General features: G+C 40.2%; 1 protein-coding gene and 1 long non-coding RNA gene across 5 annotated transcripts in view; one reads left to right on the top strand and one right to left on the bottom strand.

Annotated features, from left to right (window-relative positions):
• Positions 1–7648, bottom strand: part of TECRL (trans-2,3-enoyl-CoA reductase like) — a 72525-nt gene extending 64877 nt beyond the window's left edge. The window contains exon 1 of one of the 3 annotated variants that reach the window (XM_063336510.1): positions 7330–7648. In XM_063336510.1, coding sequence (XP_063192580.1) covers positions 7330–7563 — 234 coding nt within the window. In that variant the 5' untranslated portion in view covers positions 7564–7648. The remainder of the gene's footprint in view (positions 1–7329) is intronic. The other 2 variants (XM_063336509.1, XM_063336511.1) reach the window with 2 other exon arrangements.
• An 808-nt stretch (positions 7649–8456) lies between these two features.
• LOC134516383 (uncharacterized) lies at positions 8457–19488 on the top strand. 2 transcript variants are annotated; one of them, XR_010071302.1, is made up of 3 exons: positions 8457–8584; positions 18015–18175; positions 18400–19488. It is a non-coding gene; the product is annotated as an uncharacterized LOC134516383 (long non-coding RNA). The 2 variants fall into 2 exon arrangements; XR_010071301.1 differs by lacking the exon at positions 8457–8584 and adding an exon at positions 17545–17673.
• Positions 19489–20494: the final 1006 nt, after the last annotated feature.

Here is a 20494-nt window from a genome sequence, read left to right on the forward strand (position 1 = left end):
TTTTTTTTTTTTCTCTCTCTTTCAGATGTATTTAAATTTGGCCAGTAGGTCCAAAGTTTTGTTGAGGAGAGAAGGCAGGGAAAGATGGAGAGACAGCAAGCCCCCTGTGGTTCCTGAGGGGAAGTATGAAGCTGAGAAGCAGAAAGGAATGGGAAACAGCAGTGTCACATGAGAACAATTAGACATCATCAGGTCAGTTAGAAATTTAAGTACTTTTCACAATACCAAGTGCAATGAAGAGATGCTTGCTGTACTTCTGATACAGATTCTCTGACTGTCACAATTTGTTCTCTTGTAGCACAAGAGCTGTATATATTAGTACAGGAAAGCTTGCATTTTAAGGATTTTTTAAAATCCAAAACTGTTTAAACGTAGACAGATATGTTATAATGATAAGCATTATAGCTAGGTATTTATAGATCTATTACTACATGGCTCAGGTATTTTGTGAAGATTGACAGGTCTGATTTCAGAAGGAACCTGAAGCATGTTCTGATGGACCAATAAATCATGGGCAGGCGTATTTTAATCTTACAATAATGCCTATATGAAATGCCATTATATACCTAAACTTCCATCATGGGTTGTGCCGATTAACTATTAGACTAATAAAACACCTACAGCTCCCTATGGTCTTATATTGCTCCAGTACATTCATAATTTGCAATAATCTGTGAATTATCTTTGATGCAGTAAGGCAAATGTGCAGCTGGGGTAAAATGTCACAACTTTGTTGGGAAAAAGGACATTTTCACACTGGCTGGGAATCTGTCTCTACAGATACACTTTTGGCAATATTCACCGCTCTGGTAGCATAGCTGGCTTTTACTGTTGGCCAGAATGGCTTATGTTCATGAAGCACCACTGGTGTCTAAAGAATTCATTCTCTTGTTTTCGCTGAACTTTGAATCATGCTTTAATTTTTTGGTTCATTTATTATTTCACTCTTTCTTTCTTCCCTCCCAGGCTTAGACTTTTCTATCTAAAATAAGAGATGTATAAAACCTGTCATTTACAGGCACTCCTAAGCTTTGAAAATTAGTATCAGCTGAAGCATTAGTCTTCTGTAGTAGTTTCTGTAATTCTTTAAATTATCCCTTTATAAATGCTAAATGCCCGAAAGTTACCAGCTTCTCCCCTCCCCGGTCTCTCTCTTCTAGATAAATCAAAGTCCATTTCTCCAGGTATTCCATGTAAAAAGCCATATTGAAACAAGAATGGTGACAGCAAAGAGCAAGCAGAAATTAATATGTCTAGTTGCCTCTTTTCATCTGAAACTATCTGCAGCTACATTGACATTAAAATGATGTGAATTTCTAGTAGAGCAGGAAGAAATTAGTGTAATGCATTGCTTCAACAGAATTTGAATATGTTTACCTACTTTACCACATGTAACTAATAACTGAGGAAGAAAATACTACAGTCATCACCTCCAGCACTGGGGGGTAGGCATAAGATTCAATTCTTACGGGCAAGAACACACATAGACTTTGTAACATGTTTGTAAATGTAATGTATTTTCTTGCAGTGCCTCCCAGCAGGGACCAGATCCCTGTTGTGCTGGATGCTGTGAAAACATACAGTATAAAACACAAGACGCCATGAAATCCTCTTTCCAAAAGGAAGTTACAAAGAGGACTCCGTCAGCAATAGGCCTACGTCCAGCCAGTTTTGTGTCTGTGTTCCTTCACCCATATTGCTGTGGGAATCCCTAGTTTGTTGGACTCAGCATCAACATATGCTCTTACCATGGAACCCCCTCCTCTGACATAGCTGGTTATTCAGTCCCTTTGGGCATCTTTGTCATCAGAGGCAGGACACCTCTAATAATATATTGCTTGAACAAGAAAGATGATGATCTTAAAAATCCTATGCATGAAATGAGGCCGCTGTGGAAGTGCACAGGGTCTGCTCATTCTCCACAATGAAGAATATAGAGTTCTATGAAGTGAAATGTTGTAATTGCAAAACTTAGGGAAAAAGACTATACAAGGCAATGAAAATACTAATCTCTTTCCTGGGAAAGGACTTCTTTACTATACTTCACTAGAATGAAACAAATGAGGACAGTCTGATGTAAAAGCAATGTCCTGGTACTGCAAAGAGTTCCTTTGCAGAGTTTCATTGCCTACTTTAATGATTGCATTTGCTCACCTAAAATGAATGTGGTATGTCTAACCTCCAAGTCATGATGTGAGAAGTTATTTTTATTTGCTAGGGATGACTACACAAAAGAGAGCTAGTGATGACTGTTCTTGGCTGTTCACTTTCTGTGACAGAACTGCAACCCACAGGCGAAATAATAGATTGCTGATACTGGAGATACCATTTCTGCATGTAGCTGATTTTGCTGTCATGCCAGTGTAAATACATTGTTAAGCCATAGGATAGGCCCTATGCAAGCGTCCTTTAATTAAAGAAAAATAACAATGTTCAGGTGACTTTCATTGTAGGCATTGCATGGCATGTCTGCACTCATAAACATAAAGTTCCTACGGTATGTATCATTAACCACAAACATTTAACAATCAGCAACTGGGTTTTCCAAAGAGATTTCAGTGGGAGAGGGCACTGAATGAATGGAGGGCTGGTTTTAGGAACAGTAGGAAAGTAGCTTCCATGATCTTTGCAGCACACCAAGAAAAGAGACACTTTCCTGCACTCTTAGGAACAAGCTCTCTTCTGTAAGCCCTAAGAAGTTTTCTGGAAAGGAGGGCCACTGTGTAGCAGACAAAACCTGAGTTTGCTCCTCTGCTTTTAGCTTAACTTGCAAAACCATATAGCCCAAAACTACTGAGCTGTGAGGCTTTAGATGGGAAAAAGCTTTCTTTGCTGGTTTCCCCAAAGGTGATTTATTTGGTAAAAACTATATTGTGTAACACTTTCTGCCTTAAAAGCAACTCATGCAAAATTAATTACATTGCACTATGTTTGTGGGAAAACACATTTTACTACAGGTTAATTTGAAGAAAAAAATATTATACAATGAATGCTATAACAGAAACAGTTATGAGTTGCCTTAACAGCATTTATAAATCAAATCACTGCACATCGATAACTTTAAAACTAACCTACATCAGGCTTTTGGAATAATGTACAAGTAAAACAGTTTTTGAGTAGCTATGTATTTTTCATAAGTTGTGGCTGACGAAAAATGTGGATTATTTGTTAAAAAATACAAAAAGGAATTATTTTCTTTCATTTTTAAGACTTGATGAATTCTGCATGTTCTGTTGTTTTCTATAGCTTTTTGGATGTAATATGGGAGCCAAAATCCTTAGACATTATGGGACTCTTTTTCGTTGAAAATATTTCTAACACGGAATCATTAATTAGACGCCCTCTCCCCTTTACAGACAGGGAACTTCATCCATAGAAATCAATAAATTGTGAGGAAAAAAGGGACTTGTGATCATCTAGGCTCACCTGTTGTTCTACACTGGCCAAAGAAGAGATTTATTCCTTGCTGAATATTTCTTTCAGTCCTTGACCAAGAAACCTGTACGACTCATGTTTCAACTACGGAACATCCTGAAAAAATGCAGTATTGATTTGTATGTTGAGAGACTGAAGGTTTACCCATGAGATGTCCAACTGTTACTCCTTGATTGACTATCAAAATATGGGCCGAATTTCTTGGCTAAATTTGCCTAACTGTGGCCTTTATCCACTACCTCTCGTAAGGCCTTTGCCTGCTTGGGTAAACACCTTCCTGTTGTGAGGGATCCTCTCCTGGGCCATGGAGGGATCGCAGGTCAGGCAAGATGCTCTGCGTACCCCCAAGCCATGCTGTGCAGGAGGACACCAGCCTGCCTCCCTGGGGAGCGGGGAAGGAAGGAAGGAAGACCCAGGACTCTGTCATTCACTCAGACCTGGGTTCTTGCCCTCTCATGGGCAGTGTGCATAGCAGGAGGCCGCTCGGACATCTCCTCAAAACCTCAGTGCCTTTTGTCCCCCTGCTGCCATCATGTCAGAGTGCAGGTACCTCTCCTCACATGAGTACAGTCCCAGGGTACCTCCTCTGAGCATTTATATACTGCTTTTAAGGAGAGGCAGATGGGGTTGTAGCCTAGGTTTAAATTAGCTTTCCCTACTAACTCCTTTTTGAAGCCTTTTTCCAACTGTCAAAGGTACCCCCTTTTATCTATAAATTTCTGGTGCTTGCCATCCTGCCAGAATTAGTTTGGGGACATTTTGTAGAATAACTGGGGAAAAAAAATTGAGACAGATTTGTGTTTCCTCCCTTCTCTCCCCATCCCCAAAATCCGAAGCTTCTTCTCTATGACATTTCACCTCAGTATTGATTTCTGTACCAAGAGCAAATCTGGGGAAAAAGATCTCAGACTTTTAAATTCTTTACGTAACTAACTCGCTGGAAAAGCTTGTGGGCACCAAACTACTTGCATAATGTCATATCCATAGCAGAGGAAGTCCCCAAAGCATGTTGACAACACTAAGTAAAAGAAATAATGCTACTATAAAGAATGTTATGTTCGTTATGTTCAAAGTATGCATGTGCAAAATGAACTGCCAGTGTTGCTGACTCTTGTGAATTTAATTCAAGTTTTGCAAGACTAGGTATTTTTCTTCAAGACCCAGTTCCTGGAGGGGATGACTATGAGACAAAATGTCTGTGGATTTCCTCTTCTACCGCTTTCTTTCAGTATTTTTTTTCTGCCTTTCCTGACTGTGGAAAAGCCTGTATTATGATGTGAATGTATCTTACAGGCTTAAAAATCAGGCAAACATGTATTTATTCTGTTCTTTTAAGCCAATCTTAAAGACGATCAAGACCTTACAGCAACCACTCAGTTCACTTAATATAAGTGACTGATCCTTCCCCAAAGTATAAGATGGGTAAGAAAGCCAAAGGAAATAATGTTCTTTCCATTTTACAGATGGAGAATTAATTCACAGTTACTTATGCTGGATCCAAAGCACACTGATTTCAATTGATTGCTTGAGATCACACAGCTGAACACACCTCTGCTAAATCCCTGACACTGCATTGAGCACAAGACATCTTTTCTTTCTAAATACCAAAACTAGTTAGATGTATCATCATTTTTCAGACTTTCAGAGCTCCCACTAATCTGAATAGGATTCATGTGCATACACAAGAGTCTCATAGAAACGAACCCTCTGGAAGCAGTGACTGGTATTTAACCACATACCATTAATCACTCTGCCTGAGTTTCTATTAGGTGTAGAAAGAAAGGAGTCTTCTCTCTGCCATTATAATAGTGTTTGTCCTTTTAGATTTATTAATCTGGGAATATTACAAATGTATTTGCTAAATCATAATAGTCTGAGCTACTAACAATATGCAATAAGAGTGTAAATACATACATTTTAAAATCTATGGTTCCTATTCTCTCCTATTATAAATCCTGACAAGTAATAATTACATGCAACCCTGAGAAATGAAGCTAATCGTAATTATCTTAGAAACACAAAACAGGCATTAGAAGTGTCATGTTGGGTCTATATCAATGTTATATTTAATTAAGCAGAAGATTATGCATAATCCAGTAAAATGGTCTCTTGTTTGCTCTAATAACCAACTGAAATGAAGTTCAACAATACTAACAGGTGTTCACAGAAGTAAGGAACTCAACTTCTGTACTTTCAGGGTTGCCTTAAGAAGGGATTATCGCAGCAAATTAAGGGATTTAAACAGCCAGGTAAATGTGCATTCAAAATCCAAATTCTTTAGGCAGTCTTAGAAAGCTCAGCCTTGCACTATACTTGCACCAATACCTTGGTACTGTGCCAAAAAATAATAAAAAATTAAAAAAGGTCCACGCTGCTGGCCATGGCCATGTAAATTGAACATAGATTCCTGAGCAGATGCTTTCACTTTATAGTTGTTATTGCTCCTCTGTGTGTATTTTATCTCCATAGAGCGAGTACTGCCCAATCACGACTCATAACTCTCCGCCACTACAGGGGCAGAGTCCATGGTTTGGAGAAGGTGTAGAAAATGTACAGGCTCACCAAAATTCAGAATAAAGATTAAAATGCAGGTTTGCTATTGTCCCAGCAGACTATAGTTCTTCCATGGAAGGATTCCTGAAATGTGGCTCTACACTTAATTCTGTATCTGTTAATATATTTTTTTAATGACACTATAGGAAAGCTTAAGATAAGAAAAGACTCAGTCTTTTTTTGGATTGAAACCTTATTCAGTATAGTATTAGATAACCCTTTTTAATAATGGTGTAAATATCACTAAGTAAATGAAATAATGCAAATACTAACATTAGAACTAGTATTAATATTACTATTTTGTACATGTTTCCCCTTTGGCTAGATTTAAAAAAATCTCAAAAAATATTTTGCCTCATTAAGAATGAACAAATGAGACATCTACCTTTAACTAGGCATACAAATTGTGAAAACACCCTTTAAATGATCAAGAACACTAGAAGCGTTCCACCCTGCATATTTCCAAGGCATTAAATTAAACATTTGAAGCAAACTTATCCACCAGTTCCATCTGTTGCCAGTGAGGATAAGGGAATTTTTTATTCTTATTTTTTTCTTCTAGCAAAACAGTAAGTCTCATAACTCTGCTATGCTATTGAAAAATGCTATACTCTAATATACTCTAAATAGATTAGGATTCCCATTTTAATGGCACACAAGAGACCAGCTCTTCTGCTGAGGGACAATGAATCACAAAAACTGTGATGAAAATATTTATGAAGCATTTTTTAGCTGTTGTTTACTGTGTTGTAAACTTCCTTCCTTACCCAGTCCTCTCATATTACTTACACAATTTGACTGTAGTTGATATTTTTTGATTCACCTTATTAAAACTAAAAACAAAAACAAACACCAAACAAACAAACAAAACCACCCACCTCTTTTAGCTAAGACCCTCTGTTTACAAATGAAATTTTTTAAAAATTGCCAGGTTCCTGCCCAATATGATGGGTAGGGTGCAGCTGAGTATGTTTAGCATTGCAGAGATGCTAAGCTTTACAAATGTATTAAAAGTGAATATCCATTCTGAAGCAGACGTTTAAGTATCATGCTCTGAAATAAACACTGTAATCTAAGTGTCAAGAGACAGCCTAAGGACATGTCTTGAGTCCACAGAGCAGCCAGGAGGTCTAAAAGAAACCAGTGTTGGGATTATTTGTAAAAATGATGGAGAAAAACAGCCAAGGATTGTGACTGACGAGGAGTTCTGAGTATCTCCCAGGGGAAAGAACGAAAGTATTTCTGTTACAGAATAAGACCACAACAGAGTGAAAACTGAGTCCCTGAACTGTCACAGCATGAGCCAGGCACATCCCCGGTGTGCTGAAGTAATACACTTACCTTGTCCACAATGCAGATCTGCTTCTTGCTTTGCACGTCAAGAATTTCCACTTCGAAGTAAGTGATCTTTGAATGCTTGAGCACTGGTGATGATTTGAGATGGCCAGCAGAGAGCACGAGCTGAGAGAAGTTGAAAAAAGAGCGTGTGTCATTGTGGGACATGGATAGAGCTCCTCCATGTGCTGCAAGATCCCTCTTGTGTTCTGGAGCACTGGGTTTCTGCCTCCTGTGCATGGTGTGACCCAGCAGTAGTGATCGTCATATCAACAGGGGACAGTTACAGGGGGAAAATGTTTCCTCCCTGTATCAGTTAAATACAATCACAGACTGATGAAACACGAAAGGTCAAGTGGCGTTCCATTTTAAGAGTACTGTCTTATTTAGCAGGAGTGAAAACAATGGCCCTGTAATCCATGTCTATATTTGACCTGCTATTGTGATGTGCTGTATTGCTGCTGCTTTTTTTTTTCTTTTTATTTAAACCAGCATTTGAAACAACACATCTAGAGATTCCCTATTAGAAGTCAGATCCTGAAATTCCAGAGCTCCAAAGGAATTAGGAATGAATGCAGCAGCAAATTCCACTGTTATCTACTGAGACAGATGTTTAGAAGTGTCCACATATATGCATATGTATAGATACGTGTGTGTATATTTTATATATATATGTACACGTTATATGTGTGTCTATGTGCACACATAAATGTATCTATAAAATTATGTCAGATATCATCTATTATAGAAATATTTACTAACAAAATTCCAGCAGTTCATCAGCAAAATTTAGAGATTACTTGCAAATATAGAGAGGATCTTGTACCTGCTTGTATTTACTGCTATGGACTCTCTCTGATATTTAATGGGGTAGAGCTTTCCTTGCAGCCTGCCAGGGAAACTCAACAGAAGTAAACGAAATTATAACCATAAAGGCATTAATTCAGGGCTTGGATCATTTTACTATTTTCTTATTCTTTCCTGACAATCAATTTTCACAATGCAAGTCTGCAGCAAAACAAAAGTAGCCTTAATGGTAAAAATAAGGATTACTTAAAACGACAAATTTTCTCTAAATGGGCTCCCCAAGCCTTGTTTAAACTTCTTCTTTCCTTGCATGACTTTTTTATAGGATTTAATAGAACTACCAGCACTTTTCCATCCTGAGGTTCTTCCTAAATTTCCCTGGGCTGCCTAGGGTTACAGTGTTAGAAGGGCACCGTGGATTTCTGCAGACAGCTCTTTCCAGGGGAGACACGGGGTAAGTTCTGAATACATTTCTACATGGTAAAACCTCAGGGAAACTACGGTCACTATTAGAAAAATCATATAGGCTTGTTACACTAAGGAAATTTAATTTAGTGAAAAAAACCTTTTTTTTAGTGAAAAACAACCTTTTGTTGTGTGGACAAAACTGACCACACAACTCATAGCTCTGGGAGGGAAAGTGGGAACAGAACAGGTCTCTTTTCTTAGATTCTGTTATAACTTACAGAAAATTTAGTGGTCATCCCACCTTGTCGAGTGACACGTGACAAGAAACTCTATGGAGAAACTAATTGATGAGTTGTTACAAGGATTAAAAATAAGAATGAGAGGGACCCCCAAAGAAAGGCAATTTCCAAACTAAAGCTCCTCTCCTGACAATATTCACATGTTCATCTTCACATATATGAGTTATCTAGTTGCTGTTGATGCAATAATCCATGCTACATCAAGTTGTATATGTGATTAAATTCTGGAGAATCAAGCCTGCATACATGAAATGTGTCCTGCTCATAGACATATGGAAAAGACACAGGAGAAGGAAACAGCGAATTAGCAGGGGATGAACTCATGAGCAGGTCTGAGCTCAGCGGTAACAGGACTGGGCGTCTGAAATGACAAAATACTTGCAACAGCACGTGCTAGTCTAATTTATTTAGGATTCTTTAGCCAGTTGTTCTGACTAAAGAGGCTAACCCCAACTCATAACCAAGATGCTTTGTGTTCATGTGACATGACAAACTTCTGTGTAGCTGAGGTCTGAGAAAAATGTCCCTGTTACTTGTTGATGCAGTCATGCAGCCTTTGAATGCTCTCACTGGCTTTGTTAGTGGAAAACCCTGACTGTGGGAATGCAAGTGTGTAACAATATTCGTCACCTAACACAAACAAGGATTAAATTTTGGCTCTACTGAAATTATTTAGTGTCTTGCCATTGAAGCAAAACAAGCCAGCATCTAAAGAAAAAAATTGCTAGACTTGAACAAGATTATATTGTTATCAAAGAAGCACACCCATCTCCCAGTTTAGATGAAAGGTATGCAAAGAACTCCTTGGTGGAGTCAATATAGCAAGCAGAAGTTTTGGTATAAGCTAGTCAGAACATGGAGAGTGACAAATTATTGGCTAACTGTAAGGGGTTTGCTAAAAACAGCCAGGTAAAGACCACAGAACCACTGCTCCTAAATTCCAAGTGTGAGATACACTTCTTTGAACAGTCTAAGCTGCTTTACAAGAGACGAGACAAGCTCATATAATATCCCCTTTTAGCCATAAAATCTATGAATCAGTGAGCTGTAATAGCATATATTAATAAATTTCTAAATTTATTTCAATTCAAAAGCAGTAAAGAATAATATTGATCATCATGGCTAATTTCTGTGTAAATAAGGAACTGGTGTTGCAGTCATTACTGTGGGTATATTTATAACATTATTTAAAATTATAATATTTGAGACGCTGCTTCTGAAAAAAAGCTTTTGATTTACTGCAGACATTTAAATGATCAGAATTTTATTACTAACTGATGAGTACTTGAGTATCTGAACCAATTACAGGAAAATGCTTACAAAAATGTATTTTTATTTGTTCAATCTAAGCTAATCATATGCAATTTCAACACTTTGATAAACAACAATCTTTACAGAGCCAAATACTTTGCTGACATAAACTAGTAGGGCTTCCCTGAAGATGACTGGCCCTTTGCTCACTGTGTTAAATTATGGATCTAGGATTACACTGCAGCACCATGTCTACCGCAAACATATTACTTGCATATAAGTTGGGTGAGAGCTACTCTACCAAAAATAATCAGGGATAGCATTACCACTGATAACCTGAGCTCTAAAAGGGAGATGCATAAAAGCATTGGGAACTTTGCCATTAATGTGACAAGTGCTGCACTTGCCTGAAACATCATAAATGGGTTTGGATGTTCTGGCTCAATGTGAAGTAATTCAGCCCATTCTATGTAGAAGCGCACATAGAAGGGAAACATTAACTACTGGACAAAAGACACATCTTCCCTTTCAATGCAGTTATATGTACCTCATCTCAGTCCCCGGCACTGGAGATGGGGAGTCCCAGCACATGGGGACAAGCGATCAGTCCTGTGGCGAGATTTATCAACCCCCATTACATGGGTATGAGCTGCTGTTCCCGGAGCTGTGGCAGGGCTAGTAGCCAGCAGTTACCGAGTCCCTGACCTCAGCTTCATTCTGGGACTCTAAGAGGAGTCAAAGAGCACTCAGCAAGAATTAAATCATCTCTGACAGCGTCAACTCGCACTGGATTTCCAGCCATATAAGGGGCCGGTATTTTTGAGGGGCCACGAGGATGGGCATAACTCTTCTCAAACTGTGTCTCTACCTCCTCTCCTCACTTGGCACTTGGCTGACATGAGCTGTTTTGCAGACAGGCAGGCATTTTGTTAAGCCATCCTTCTGAAAGGCACTTTTTCCAGGAGGGAGGGAATGCCTGCCCCGAAAGCATGCAGCAGGGCCATCATTTCTGGTTAACCGAAATGCTGGTATTTTCACAACTAAAGCGACACCTGTAGTGGACTTTATGCGTACTTCTAATACAGTATCTTGAAATAAGCATCAACCTGTGCATGTCATGACAAAACAGGTAATGAAGTGCTGGGCACGGACGAAGACTTAGCATTCAGTTTCTGCTTATGGCACTGATTTCCTGTGAGGTGTTAGGGAACTGCTGTTTTTCCTGCTTTTCCCTTCCCATTCCACATGCCTTCTCTGCGTGAGGCTCGCTTGCACTGTGCATTTTGCAGACAGCCTGGCACAAAGGGATTTCACAAGATCTCAGCTGGGGCCTTAAGGCGCTTCTGAAGTTCCTTTTCATCTTTGGTCGTGTTTTGTACTCCTCCTTCCCCAGAGAGCTGGTCATCTCCTTTCACTCTGCAGTATGTCGCCTGTTAAGTCAGCAGCAGAGGGTCATCTCTGTCAGTCCAGATGCTTGTCAGCAGCACCTCACACATCGCTTTTTTTATCGCATGCACTTCAAATGCTTGGTGCAAGCAGGGTTATTCCTTTCCCACCGGCTTTGTGATGCCAAAGAACTGAACAGTGGCCCCAAGACACAAGACTCCAGAGCCCAAAGTAAGTGGGGTTCCATACTGCCGGTCATGCAGCCTAAAGCAAAGTGGATTCCCAAGGTCACACATATTCACGTCAGTGTTGCATTTTTGGAGATTCTGCCATTCATTTTGCTGGGGAAGGAGTGGCTGGGACCAAGTGCTCGACTGTGAGATCCCCTTGCTAAAGGAGGTTTGAAGCAATAGGTTCCGGTGGTAGCACCATGCCCTGTGTTCTCACCACCCTTGTTTCGGAGCTGTGCCGCCCAGACAGCTGGTGCTGCGCCTCATCTAATCAGCGCTGCTCCGCGGCTCCCCATTTCAATCTTGGATTTTTCAGAGCCAGGCAGGAGCGGAGCTGTGCTTTCAGGCTCTTTTCACTGAGCTGTCCAAGGAAGGATTTAAGAACCTGATACAATGTACTCATTTGGAAAAGCACTAACAATAATTTGTTTGTCTGGCTCCTGGCTTCATCTGGATGAGAGTTTAGGAATAGGTTTACCAGACTATTTTTGGGGCTAATGCTTTTAAATATTTTGTTTGATTCTGTTATCCATATCATATTAGTAACAACTAGAATGCATTTCTGAAGCATAGTAGAAATTTAAGCATGTGAGCCCAGCTGTTAGAAATTAAGAACGTAGAGCTAAGATTGCAGTGGATACTATGTGAAATTTGATACCATTATTCCCAAATACTGTTTATAAAGCCTGCAAAAACAAACAAACAAATAAAGAAACAAACTCTGCATGAACCTCTGGGATTTCTTTGCCTGCACATGCCTACCTCAGCAGCCTCAAAATCAATTTAAAGCATTTTATCTACATGTGCATACACACACAAAAAAAAGCAACTTAGAAGCAGCTCCACAGTGTTACTACTAACACTACTTGGTAGTTTAATTTTCTCTCTTGAAGCTAAATCTCTTGACAAATATGTAATGGACAGGACGGAAAGACACAGAAGGACAGTGCAGTCACTCTGTAACACGAAACAATCCTAAAGCTATTTTAAATAATGCTGAAGTCAGAACTAGACCTTGTTGGTGCTAAGGGACAGGGCAAAAGTGATACACACCCAGGTCCCTCCCCTTCAGCTAAACTGGCAGGGCTCCTCAGCAAAGGATGACCAGCCTTTCTGACCCTGTGGGCTGTGCAATGGAAACACTACACGGCCAAAAACTACAAGCGTTGGGACACATCCTTCAGAGGCTCTGAGAAGGGACAGTCCAGGGAACAGCTTGCGAGCAGGGCCCAGACATCTCCAGTGACCACCTTGTCCCCGCAGGAGACGTTTTTACCACTGACTATCGCAGCAATGGAGTTTTGCCAGCTGTTTAAAATCTCACTGTAGCAACCTGGCTTTATCCTTCTGCCTTTGAAAACTGAAAATGTTGACTTTAAACTTTGATGTGGGTGGTGTCAATTAGAAGCAAATTCACAGAGCAAATCAAATCCAAAGCCGGGGCTTATTTTATCCCCCACAGATATCCATGAGAGACGCAAGAGAAATAAGTAAAGCCAACAGACTGGCACAGTAATTCTATCTGCAAGAAGTACAAAGTGAAACCTCCATCCCCAGCCCCTGTCGCACACAAATACACACCTACTTCTCTACCAAAATAAGTGCAGTGTGATACAGAGCTCAAATCTGATAACAGTCATGATATATTGTAAGAAACAGCTGTTGGACTGCAGCATAGAAGAAGCCTGAGGAGATGCTCCTGGTGATGAAGAGGCCCAAAGACACCATTGTAGGTGACCTGCTAGATTAATCTTTTAATGTTATTGACAATAAATAGTATATTTACAGATGTGCAGCTGAGAATTTTCCATTCTTGTTTAAATTAAATCAGGGCAAACTGTGCTATTCCTGATGTTATTTGCTCTCATTATTTGAGGCATGTGATGGTCTTTTCCCCTAAATCCATGGCATTTGGAAGTCTGTGACTATGTGAAATGTCTTTTTTTTTTTTTTACTTTTATATTTTGTTATTCTTTTTCATTTAGGTAAGTGTGTAGCCCTTAGAAACATACAGGAATGTCTGAAAACTTGACCTCAAAAGGTCTAGAAACAAAGATAATTTTCTTTTTTTTCCCAAAACAAAATCTCTGATTTTTAAGCCAGTATTGGCATTTTGCAGATAGTCAGACACAGAGATCAACACTGTTCATGTTTAAGTCCTTACATAGACAATATGCTTTGTACCCCACTGTTTCTTTGAGGAAAAGATTAGAAAGCAGTATTAGAAAGCAGACAAAGAAATGACGCCCAAACTATTCCAAGAACTACTTTTAAGGAAAATTCCACTGACCTTTACTTGCAGAATTTTCCCTGTAGCATTACACTCACCCTTTAGTATCTCCTTAACCAGCCTTTGCCTTTCAATGGCAACAAGTATTTCCATACATTTGTTTAATATGGTGTGAGGTCTCCTTGCTGCATCATCAATTCTGCCTAATAAAATAGCAGCTCAGTTAACAAAGGTTAGAAACTTGCTTCCAAATGTTTGGCTTCATTTCAGGATTTCACAATAGGCTTTGTGCACTCTAATGTGCCATTGCTTACTTGAGGAAAGCCCCTGTGACGAGCTCCCTGTCAATCTCAGCACCCATAATCATGCCCAGCAGCAAAGCAAGCAACAAGGCAGCATCCAGGTGGATGAGAGCCCTCAAAGCATGGACAGACAAAAAGTTTCCATGTATTTCATCATGGCTTTATGTTATAATGCCGCTTCACAGTGTAGAGAGGGAGGACTGGGCAGATTAATGAAGGACAGGTGCAGATACCCTGTGCTTTGCAGCGGTGTAAGCTGACTTCATGTCTTCACTTAATTTCAACTGAGTATGTGTATTACTCACAGCATTTTTTTAATCCCCCTCCTAGAACATATCCTGACGAGATAATGGATTGCAATTTCACAGGGTAAGATCGAGTAACTACATTATCGGAAGCTGATCAGCCACTAAGTAAGGATGATGAAAAGAAATACAGTAAGGCAAAGCCATTTTTCACAAACGGCAGCAGTACAGAACTGGTAAATGCTCTTACAGCTGAGATTAAACACATCTTTCTTTTGTGCAAAACTATTACGTGCAAGATGAAGCTGGAGTCACTTGGAATAGTTTCAGGAAAACAAAATGTTGTTCAAAGATGAAGTTTTCATTGACGCTGAAGCACTTCTAAAGATTTACTTATCTGGATGAAAAGATTCTGAGGTTCAGAACACTCTGGTCTCTCTAATAATTTCTGACACCAGTAGGAGGGAAGAACAACCTTGACTAGAACACCTACAGATTCCTAATGGAGTTATTTCAACATAAAAATATTCAAAAGGTTTTGTTTGCTAATGTAGAGTGTACAAAAATCCTGAAACCTCAATAATTGTCACAAAATATAATCGTGGTCTTTCAGACAGTTCTACCCAGAGATATGTTTAAAAAGTTTAAAAAAGAAAGACAAAAAGAAGCCTAACTCCTGTTTTACAATACTTCTTTTTTGTCTGAAGTTCTTGGGGTGATTGGTCTTTTATTACTTTTGAAATGTTATGTGTTATTTCTTCTCATACAAGAAGTCAAATTGCTCTCAGTCTTTTTCATTTCAGGGCTTCATTAATTAGGTTTCTGAAACATCTGTCAGCATAACCTCCTTCTTTCACAAACTTTCAAGTTTTCAGAGAAGTTGCTATTTAGTATGACATTTTTAATATTCAGTCTGAGCCCAAAAATTATTCTCGAGCTAAAAGAAAAATGATCAGTCTTTTTTTACATTCATTTTGTGACTAAAAAGTATTCTTGTGACATTTTTCTCTCAAAGCAGTATGGTTTTGAGAAACAGCAGAATTCCTGAAAACTTGGAATTAGACAGGCAAACAAAAGAGGATTTTATTTATTTCACTAGAGCTGTTGTTCAGTGCCAGGTTTTTTCAAGCTTGAAATGTGTGGAAAAATACTTCCATGCAGCAAAATTAAAAAACAAAGGCAAGCATGCTCATCAGATTGAAATACTCTTTTTTTTCGTAATTTTTTTTCTCCTGTTTAGACTTTTCTACCTATAGAGCTAAATCATCTCCCCCCAGACTACTACCATTCTCAGTAATGACCCCAATGAAGAAGTGATCCTACCCCAGTTTGGGTATTGTTCTGGGATAGCGCCTTCTGTTTCATGTTTTGGCCATTGTTTCTGCCAAGGCTGCATCAGAGACCTGGGTCTCCTCACTGGTGTTGTTTAAAACAGTACAGAAAATCTATCATATTTAAAGCACTACACGAAATCCACTCTTTATTTACACTACAGAAGCAGAAAGAGGTTTCACCTGAGATCAGACCATTTTTCTGCCAGGCCTGGGCCTGGTCCGGCATGGAAAGCAGTGCTCAGCCAGCCAGTTCTGCTTGCAGCAGGTTTAGGTGAAAATGTCACTGATGTACTACCTCCAATTTAGCAGGATCGTGCGCTCAAGATCACCACCTCATCAAACCTGCCATCCTCATACCTCTAGCCGCCACATACCCTGAAATAAAACCTGCCTTTCATCGGGAAATCCAGCCAGACTGGAGGATACCGATAGAATCACAGTAAGCAGTAGCTCCATGGGGAGCCCCGTGGCACATCCACATGTGCTACACTGAATCATGAGAGCTGGCTTTCTCTCACGCTAGTTGAGCAACCTGTCCCTTTTGCTCATGCCTAAGCATGATAAGGCTCTAGAAATCAGGCAGAGAAAGACGTGCCTCCTGACTGCCTCTCTCTTCTTGGAGAACGCCCAGCAGATCAGACTCTTGTAGTCTGTAGATCCCTCCAAAGGACGAGATCCAGATAGGTTCCCCATGCTGAGACACCTGCCCCCCCTACATAGGTACAGGGTGCCCTGGCAGCTCAACACTGGACTCTGAACACCTCTCCAGGACCCGCCTGCCTCAGAGCAGAGTGCTGTAGCACTAGGGTCCCTTTTAGGACCTGGCCTGTGCTCTCATGCTGCATGCCACGAGTTTGTACTCTGAGGAGAAAGCAGAACTGACCTGTAGGGGAAGTCAGTGAATCTCAGTAGAGCGTCAGGGCATCCTGCCACACATGAGAGGATGGAGCCCAAGTGAGCTCCAGGCCTCCCCTCACTTCCATTGTTAACCACCACAAAGAAATACAGGCACAAGCAAGTGTACATTTCATCTATGTAATGGTATTATACCATACAGCAGCCTGGAACGAGTTGAGAAGAACAGGGTTTTAAACTTGAGCTTCAAAGAAAAATTGTACTGTTAGCTCCAGAAATGCTTTTGTGGCTCCTTGTGAAACTCTTGCATTCCGAGTGAAGAACGCATTTTCCACCTGGTGTTCTGTTGCTAGCATATCCTAATTTATTCATGCTTTGTTTTATCACACCAACATTGTCACAGAAGCATTTTAAATCAAAAAATTTGCTTCTGTTACAGCACTGTTGGCAGGGAATAGTGTACTAATTTGTGTGAAGTTTGCAATGTGCAGACTTCCCTTGTCCTGTAGCAAATCAGGAATGAGAGAGGCTTGCTGCTTATATTAGTTAGCATGTGACAACTCAGCAGTAAGTAGTTTGGCTCTGAGGACAAGCAAAGCCAAAGCAGACGGTTGCCGCAGTAGACTCTAAAACCTTGACAGGAGCCGATATGTAAACTCTGGCTGCCAAAAGACAGCACTTGTTGCTTGACGCATTAGGACAACAGCATGTCACTCAACACCTCTGGAGTCTGAGTTCCAGTTTAACAACTCCTACTCAGGAATGACTGTGACCAGCTTGCAAACAATGTCAGGACAACCACCGTGTGGTTACATCCAGCTGTCAGAATTATCTTTGCTTTAAAAAAAAAAAAAAAAGCTGATGCTGTTTGTAGGCTGACAACTGTCTCCATAAAGCATTCCTGCAATTTCCATAGCCATCCTGGGGGCAAGGTCATACAGATAGATGTGACAGGAGAGACGTGGCATTTAACAGTCTGGGAAGCAATGCCGCAGGATTACAGGTAAGATATCAGCATGCTTCACCAGGACTTCCTGTAGCAGAAAGCAACTCAGCTTTAAAAATGCTGTAAAATAAATCTCCTGAGTAGAAACAATGTCCTTCCTCTATACCCAGCTGTAGGAAGTACTCTAAAAGGCTGAAGGTGCTGCTCATTTATAAGGGTGAAATGAAGGAAGATCATATCTGCAATCGTTATCTGCATCATATCTGCAATCTTCCAGGGCTAGAAATTTACCAGCGGAAAGGGAAAATCCACAGTTGCCTAGTGGTACTTGGTGCAGTTATCGCTATTTGCACAAGCTGACGAGATACATAAATTCTTTTTTTTGTTTTTACAAATAGGGAAACTCTCCGAGAACCCTGCTTTACCTGTGCTATCTTACTGGAGGAGACTGGAGTATCTGTCTGTATCTGAAAGGACCACTGTCATCAGCCAGGTTGCTAGACATCCTATACAGCCTTAATAAATAGTTGGTCCTGTGTCCTGTCTGAAGAGCAACGAGGTACAGCTTGGCTTTTTCTTTCCTGATCATCAGCTATTTTTCCATACGCCTGGCACCTCAAGCTGTCAGACATTTGGCAACCCATGTAATGCTGCAGATGTACTTAGAAATAATCCTTGTCTGCTGCTGACTGGGAGGTGTGAGTTGACCAGGGTTACTCGCTCTGCATGCCTGACAGCCATGCTGTACCTTCACAGCCTCTGTCTCTTTCTCTCTCTCTCCAGAGCTGCAGACAACTGTGGTTATCACCGCCATAAAAAGACCCTGCTTCACCTTGCTTTCTGCTGCGACTTTCCACTGCGAGCAAACCATGCACAAGTACCGCAGATGCTGCATCTGAGTCCACCCAGTTTAGCGGTCTTTGTGCCAGAGCTCTTGGCGTCATGTCAGCCCAAGAGGAATTGGCTGTGCCTGCAAGCCTCTTCACAGATAAAGAACCTGCTTTGCCATTGCTGCTGTTAATACAGGGGTATTTGGGAGTTTCATTCTGTTCTCAAAAAAGCTGATTTTACATGCCAAAGCACAACAGTCAAGAACAGGCATGGAAAATAGTAAAAGAAACTTAATCACTGTCTGTTGCAGTTTTTCATTCTAGGTTTAGCTATTAGAGCACCCAGCTGCAATGTGAACTGTTGGTGTATACAGTTTTAGTATTAAAAAAAAATGGCCATATCGCAAAGCCTGAGGTTTCTAATGAATATTTGAATTCGTAGCTTTTCCCTGAATTCATGGCACATAGAACAAAGCAGGCTGACCACTGGTGGTGGTGTTGACCACTGGTGTAAGCTAAGCACAGAGCTACCCATGTAGAGGGAACCATAAACTCCACCTTGGAATATTTCTTTCAGAGCACTTCCTTAGCAGGCTAACACCCATTTAAACTTGAATTAATGGTTCTTCAGCCAGAATAAAAAGCCAGCTTTAATGAACAGGGCCAAAAAAGAAGTGTCTCTCAAAGTTTCTCCCAGAAAACATTTCTGTTTTCAGCTAGCTGTAGCACTCAAGGGTAAAAAAAAATCTGCCAGAACATGAACATACCAACCTTCCATTTTACTTTTGCACAGATTACCAGAAGGTAAGGATGAAATAATTTCTGCTTGTTCTGCTTGTATAAATTTTGTCATTATATGCTAACTACTGCAGCACACCATTTTAAAACACTCCTAAACAAAGTGAGAGGTTTTTTTAAGAACAGTAGAGGCCCCAGGAATACTACACAGGCAGCCCAGCAGGTCCCCAGCTGTAGAGGAGGTGCAGGCTGGACTTATTGCCGGTGGGGCACCGTGCAGACCTGTGAACCCGTCAGACCAGGAGACAGGCTGAGCTCCTCAGGCCCACGCCTCAAGTTAGCACTGCTGACATGCCGATAAAGTAGTAGTCAGACATCTTCAGCAGCAAAATCCTTAAAGGTTGTTTTAATAATGTTCTGTGTATTGCTAAAGGGCAAGTTGTGAGCCAAAAGTTAATGGTTTCCTACTTGATGCACTTTAGACTTTGAGAGACAAGCATTTCAGTATGAGTAGTTTCTCACATGGATCTGCTTTTCCAGCTCTCTTGCAAAATGCAACCCAAAAAGACAAAATCTTCAGCAGCAGCACGTGCTTCATTTTTAATAGCTCTGTCAGCTTTGTCTCAAAGAAACTGAAGTACAGTTTACATCTCTCCCTCCTGAAATCCAACAACTGATGGAAACAATACAGGACAATATAAAAGTGCCAGTGAAGCATCTGTAACTACTTAAAAACAACAGAACAAGCAGAAAGTCATTAGTAAGACTACTGAAACCCACAAATTAAATTACATATTTCTCCCCTGAGGAAAATGGGAGATTGAGCATCGCAAACTATTCCAGAGGAAAAGACCATCTGGGCAGAATTTTGAAAATCACAGCAAGTGCATTAGCACGGATTGGGCATTTGGCCAGAGGGAGCTTCCAAAAAACTGCAGGTCTCAGGGGGCTCAGTGGACAGTGACCTGGAGGCTGAGCTCAGAAATAACACAAACCAAAATAAAACTCTTTGGTTTTGGTTGAATAACACCAGCATGTTTGTGTCCTTGCTTAAAAGTATCTCAATGAAGCACTTAAAAAAATGAAATATTTTGAAAACTAAGCAAGATAGTAACATTTTATGGGATAAAAGGTTTAAAGAGATTTCAGTTTAGTCGTTGTCTCATTCAGATGATTTTAGCCTAGAAATGAATAAAATCAGAGAATGATTTTAGAATGATAAAATGCAGCTATTCACATCATCCAGCACAGGAAACTGCTTTTTATACCTTTCCTACATACATAGTCAGTGGACAGAAGGTAAATTAAGG

This window comes from Chroicocephalus ridibundus, chromosome 5 (assembly GCF_963924245.1).
Source record: "Chroicocephalus ridibundus chromosome 5, bChrRid1.1, whole genome shotgun sequence".
Classification (NCBI taxonomy): domain Eukaryota; kingdom Metazoa; phylum Chordata; class Aves; order Charadriiformes; family Laridae; genus Chroicocephalus; species Chroicocephalus ridibundus.